This window comes from Rhincodon typus, chromosome 49 (assembly GCF_021869965.1).
Source record: "Rhincodon typus isolate 14 chromosome 49, sRhiTyp1.1, whole genome shotgun sequence".
Taxonomy (NCBI): domain Eukaryota; kingdom Metazoa; phylum Chordata; class Chondrichthyes; order Orectolobiformes; family Rhincodontidae; genus Rhincodon; species Rhincodon typus.
This window is the reverse complement of record NC_063380.1, coordinates 4,002,966-4,008,330: the sequence shown is the minus strand read 5'-3', so window position 1 is coordinate 4,008,330 and position 5,365 is coordinate 4,002,966. Positions and strand designations below refer to the sequence as shown.

Below are 5,365 nucleotides of genomic sequence, written 5' to 3'. Positions count from 1 at the left end.
TGTGTGTGAGTGAGTATGTGCACGAGTGAGTGTGTGTGTGTGTGAGTATGTGCACGAGTGAGTGTGTGTGCCTATGGTTGTGAGTGAATGTGTTTGTACGTGTGTATGTGTGCATGTGCGCAAGCTGGAGTGTGTGCATGCAGGAGTGTGTGTGTTTGTGTTTGTGTTTGTGCGAGTGTGTTTTATGAGTATGTGTGCATGTGCGAGTTAGAGTGTGTGCACACGTTAGTGTGTGTGGCTCTGTGTGAGTATGTGTTCACACGCAAGTGTGCACGCGCGCATGCCAGTGTTTGTGTGCACAATGGAGTGTGTGTGTGCATGTATGGGAGTTTGTGTGCATGTGCACACGTGAGTGTGTTTGTCCATGGAAGTGTGTGCACATGCAGGAGTGTGTGTGTGTGTGAATGAGCGTGTGTGCATATGCAGGAAAGTGTGTGTGTCTGTATGCAAATGTGTGTGCACGTGTGAGTGTGTGTGTGCGCATGAATGTGTGTGCCTCTGTTTGAGTGTGTGTGTGCGTGGGTGTGTGTGTGTGCGCGCATGCATGAGTGTGTGTGTGTAGTAGTATGTGTGTTTGTCTGTGAGCGTGTGTGTATGTGTGTTTGCATGTGTGAGTGCACGCAGGAGAGAGTGTGCTTGTACTTGAGAGTGTGTGTGCGAGAGAGTGTGTGCACACGTTTTTGTGTGCATGTGCGCACGCGTGAGTATGTGTGTGTGTGTGCACGAGTGAGTGTGTGTTTGAGTGTATGCGTGCATGTGAATGAGTGTGTGTCTATTTGTGTGTGTGTGTGTGCGCGTGTGTGTTTGTGTGTGCATGTGTGTGAGAGTGTGTGAGTGTGTGTGTGTATCTGAGTATGATTGTGTATGTGTGTCTGTGTGTTGTGTGAATGTCTGTGCGTGAGTGTGTGCACGTGTGTGTGCATGTGTGAGTGAGTACGAGTGTGTGTGTGTGTTTTGTGTGTGTGAGTGTGAGTGTGTGTGTGCGTTTGTGTGTGTGTGTGAGTGAGTGTGAGTGTGTGTGTGTGTGCGAGCACGACAGTGTGCATGTGAGAGAGAGACAGAATCTGCACAAACACAGGAGAGTGAGAGGGTTACATCTTGTTAGGACTTTAGGACCCTGCAGTGGGACTACGACGATATCGTGGAGCTGCACCTCACTGGGTATAAATAGCACGGTGTGAGGGGAGTTTGTTAGGTAGATCAAATATGGAAGGTCTATACAGATGCATGAATATTGTTTGAACAAGAGAACAGCGTAGAGAGCGGCAGGGATCGGTGCTGGGGCCACCATTATTTACAATCGATATTAGTGACTTGGATGAGGGAAGTGAACGTACTATCGCCAAGTTTGAAGAGGACACACAAACAGGAGGGAAGGCCAGGGACGAGGACAGCACACGGAGGCTGCAGAGGGATATAGACAGGGTAAGCACGTGGCAGGTGGAATATAATGCGGGAAAATGTGAGGTCCTGCACATTGGCAGGAAGAATAGAAGAGCCGAATATTATTTAAATGGAGAAAGACTGCAGAAAGCTACGGGACAGAGGGATTTTGGAGTCGTGGTGCATGAATCAGAAAACACGAGCGTCCAAGGTCAGTGTGGAGCTGGGAAGGCAAATGGGACGCTGACCTTCTTTTCAAAGAAATTGGAGTCTAAAAGCAGGAAGACTTTTCCTAAAACGATATAAGGCACTCGTCAGACCAAAGCTGGTAAACTGTGAATAGTTTTGGGGCCCCGTATCCAAGAGGAGATAGACCAGCATAGGAGGCAGACCAGAGATGCTTCACTCGGCTGATCCCAGGGATGGAGGGACTGCCTTACAGAGGAGAGGTTGAGTAGGTCAGGGCCTGTAATCATTGGGGTTTAGAAGAATGAGTGGCAACCTGATTGAAGATTCTCGGGCGGAGGGGACAACTTGACAGGGGAGACGTTGTGAGGCTGCTCCCCCTTGTGTGGGAGAGTCTAGGACTGGATGGAATCATCTCAGAAAAAGGGGTCGCTCATTGAACACGGAGATGAGGAGGAATTTCTTCCGTCCGAGGGGAGCGAATCTGTGGGATTCTTTACCACAGAGGGCTGGGTCATTTAGTATATTCAAGGCTGAGAGAGAGAGAGAGAGAGATTTTTAATCAGGAAAAGGGGGAAAAGGCAGGAGAGTGGAGTTGAGGATGATCAGATGAGCTGCAAGCTCATTGAATGTTGGAGCAGACTCGATAGACTGAATGGCCTACTGTCTCTCCTTCTTTCTCTGCCTAGACCTGCGTGAACGATTACCTCAATCCTACTGATGTCCACATCAACTTCTCACTTACCGCATTGTTCAATGGGTCCTCGACAGGCCTTACACCCATCTTGAATGAGCGTGGTACCAGGATGCTATCCCAGATGGTAAGAGTCTGCGAAGAGATGGGAAATGGAGAGATTTTACACGTTCCTGGTGCAGTTAGAACGCACTCGGAGCGCCGTGTGAGTTTTCCCAGTCCGGCCTGACTCCTCTCTGATTCCGTTACAGATCCCCATTGAGATTAACTGCGGTGAAGATAATGTATGCACAGATCGCCTCAACGTAACCTTCCACACCGAAAAGTGAGTCACTCCCTCCCTGTACTCCCGGGGAAGAGAGAGAGACTGAGAGAAGGAGGGTGGTGAAGGTACGAAGGAGACAGGGACAGAGAGAGGACGGAGAGAGCGAGCAAGAGAGAGAGAGAGAGACAGAAAGAGTGAGGGACAGAGAGAGAGAGGGAGGCAGAGTGAGATGGATAGAGAGAGTGAGAGGCAAAGGAACAGAGAGAGAGAGAGACAGGAGGAGGGGACTGATAGTGGGGAGAGGGGGAGGGGGCAGTGAGGATGGGGGAGATGGGGAGGGGGCAGCGCAGGGGTTGTGGGAGGAGGACGGGCCCTGAGGGTGGCAAAGAGTGGGGACTGAGTTAGGTGCAACTGGAAGGAAGGGGTGTGAGCGAGGGAGGGAGGGGAGGAGGAATGGCTGAGTGTATGAGACTGAGGTAGAGAGACTCGTGTATGTGTGAATAAAGAATGAGACAGCACAGAAGCAGGCCCTTCAGTCACATATTTAGCTCTTCCACACGAAAACTGTCTCCGCTTGCAGTAATGTGTGAAATAGTAATTATTTCTCTCAATCTCACACTTCTGCTCTCTCCCCTTCTCTCTCTCCGCCTCTCCCGTGCCCCTTTCCCCCCTCCCCATCTCTCTCGCTGCCTCTCTCCTCCTCTCTCTCACTTTCTCCCCTTCCCCTCACTCTCCACCTCTCTGTTGTCCCCTGCCCCTCTCTCTGGCTGTCCCCTTTACACATCTCCCTGCCCTTTTCTCCCTCTCCGTCTCTCACCCGTCTCCCTCTCCTTCTCTCTCCCTGTCTCTCTTCTTGCCTGTCTCCCCCCGCCTCACTGACCCTATCTCCACCTCTCCCCCTCCCTCACTCAACGTCTCTCCCCCTGCCCGCCTCCCTCCTTGCTCCCACCCTTCTTCCCCCCCTCCGCCCTCCGGGGAACGATCCCAACGCCGTGCCCTCCCCCTTTCGTGTTGAGGGCGGTGCTGGTTGGCGCGGCCTCTCTCCTCGATCTGCACGTCTCTGTGTGGAACCTGGGTGAAGACTCGTATCGGCCTTCCATCATTTTCCACCAGCCCCTGGGTCTGCATTTCCGGAAACTCCGCAACCTCCAGGTACCCACGGGAATGACCCCGGGGGCAAGCTCAGAGACACCGGGGGGGGGGGGGGGCATGGCGAGAGGGTCTTGAAGATGGTACACTCGGTGGCAGAGGGAGGGGTTATTGAAGGTGGGGTTCGACATCTCCATAGAGCTGGGGGAGGGGGGCGTTGCTTTGCCCCCGAAGCTGTCGTACTTCTCGAGTGTTGTTGCAGCTGCCCCCATCCTTGGCAAGTGGGGAGCGTTCCCTCCCCCCCACCTCCTGCCTTTTCGACGGTGGGTCAGGCTTTGACGAGGAGTCAGGACGGGAGTTACTCGCTGCAGGATTCCCAGCCTCTGACCCGCTCCCTGTAGCCAGGGGATTGATATGGGGCTGGGGGTCCCGGGTCAGTTTCTGCTCAATGGGAAACCCCAGGATGTTGATAGTTGGTTGGGGGGGGGGGGCGGGCGGTGGTTTCAGTGATGATAAGATCATTGAACATCAAGGGGGACAGGCAAAAAGAGACAATCAGGGGTTCACCCCTGGATGTTGATAGTGGGAACGGATTTGTTGAACGTCAAGGGGGCGATGGTTAGATTCTCTCTTATTGCCTGGCATTTGCGTGGCACGAATGTTACTTGTCATGTGCCAGCCCAAGCCTGGATATTGTCCAGATCTTGTTGCATTTGGACACAGGCTGCCCCAGTGTTTGAGGAGGTGCGAACGTTGCCGACCGTTGTGCGATCAGCCCCACTTCTGACCCTTACTTTGGAGGGAAGTTCATGGACGAAGCAACTGAAGGTGGACGGGTCGAGGGCAATTAATTGGGGAGTTCGTAATTCTGAATAAAAAACACCTCTCATTGCAGTCAACGCGTGTGGAATGTGCCTCCAATAGCAGCTCAATCAATAACCTGACTGGGAAATTCATTTGTAACGTGAGCCATCCCATCTTGCAGAGCAAAGCATTGGTAGGTATATTGGGAGCCAACGGCTATCTCATTGAAATGTTTCCAAATCTGCAAGGGGTTTTAGAGGCTCGATATCGAAGCTATTCCCTTCACTGCTCCAGCCCATGAGACTGGAGAGTCTAGAGTACAGTAGGGGTTGGGATCCCACTCTCAGGATAAGGGCTTCGGCTATTTTGGACTGAGATGAGGAGGGATTTCTTGACTCAGAGGGAGGGGAACCTTGAAAATGTCCCACATAGAACTCAGCCGCTGAGTCGATTCCACACGCGGGGGTATGGGTTTCTGGGGGAAACACTGAGAGCGTTCAGGGGCAGAGGCTGAATGCAGGGAACTGGGAGATGGACAGGTTTTTGAGGGGAGGCAGTGTGAGGATCGATGGACGCAAGGTGAGAGTGTGGAAGACGGGGACATGGATAGATCTTCTGGGGGGAGACACTGAGGGACATGGCGAGAGTGCGGGAGAGTGGGAGATGGATCGATTTTCGGAGGGAGACACTGAAAGGATCGCGGGACACGGGGGGAGAGTGTGGGAGGCTGGGAGATGGATAGATATTTGGGGGGAGACACTGAGGGGATTGCGGGACATGGGGAGAGTGTGGGAGACTGGGAGATGGATAGATATTTGGGGGGAGACGCTGAGGGGATTGCAGGACATGGGGAGAGTGTGGGAGACTGGGAGATGGACGGATATTTGGGGGGAGACACTGAGGGGATTGCGGGACATGGGGAGAGTGTGGGAGACTGGGAGATG

General features: G+C 53.0%; 1 protein-coding gene across 1 annotated transcript in view; it reads left to right on the top strand.

Moving 5' to 3' along the window:
- The first annotated feature begins 1,567 nt into the window (after nucleotides 1-1,567).
- Nucleotides 1,568-5,365, top strand: part of LOC125488090 (integrin alpha-M-like) — a 10,893-nt gene continuing 7,095 nt past the window's right edge. The window contains exons 1-5 of the mRNA XM_048620915.1: nucleotides 1,568-1,594; nucleotides 2,259-2,390; nucleotides 2,515-2,588; nucleotides 3,545-3,680; nucleotides 4,513-4,614. Of these exons, the coding sequence (XP_048476872.1) occupies nucleotides 1,568-1,594; nucleotides 2,259-2,390; nucleotides 2,515-2,588; nucleotides 3,545-3,680; nucleotides 4,513-4,614 (471 nt within the window). The remainder of the gene's footprint in view (nucleotides 1,595-2,258; nucleotides 2,391-2,514; nucleotides 2,589-3,544; nucleotides 3,681-4,512; nucleotides 4,615-5,365) is intronic.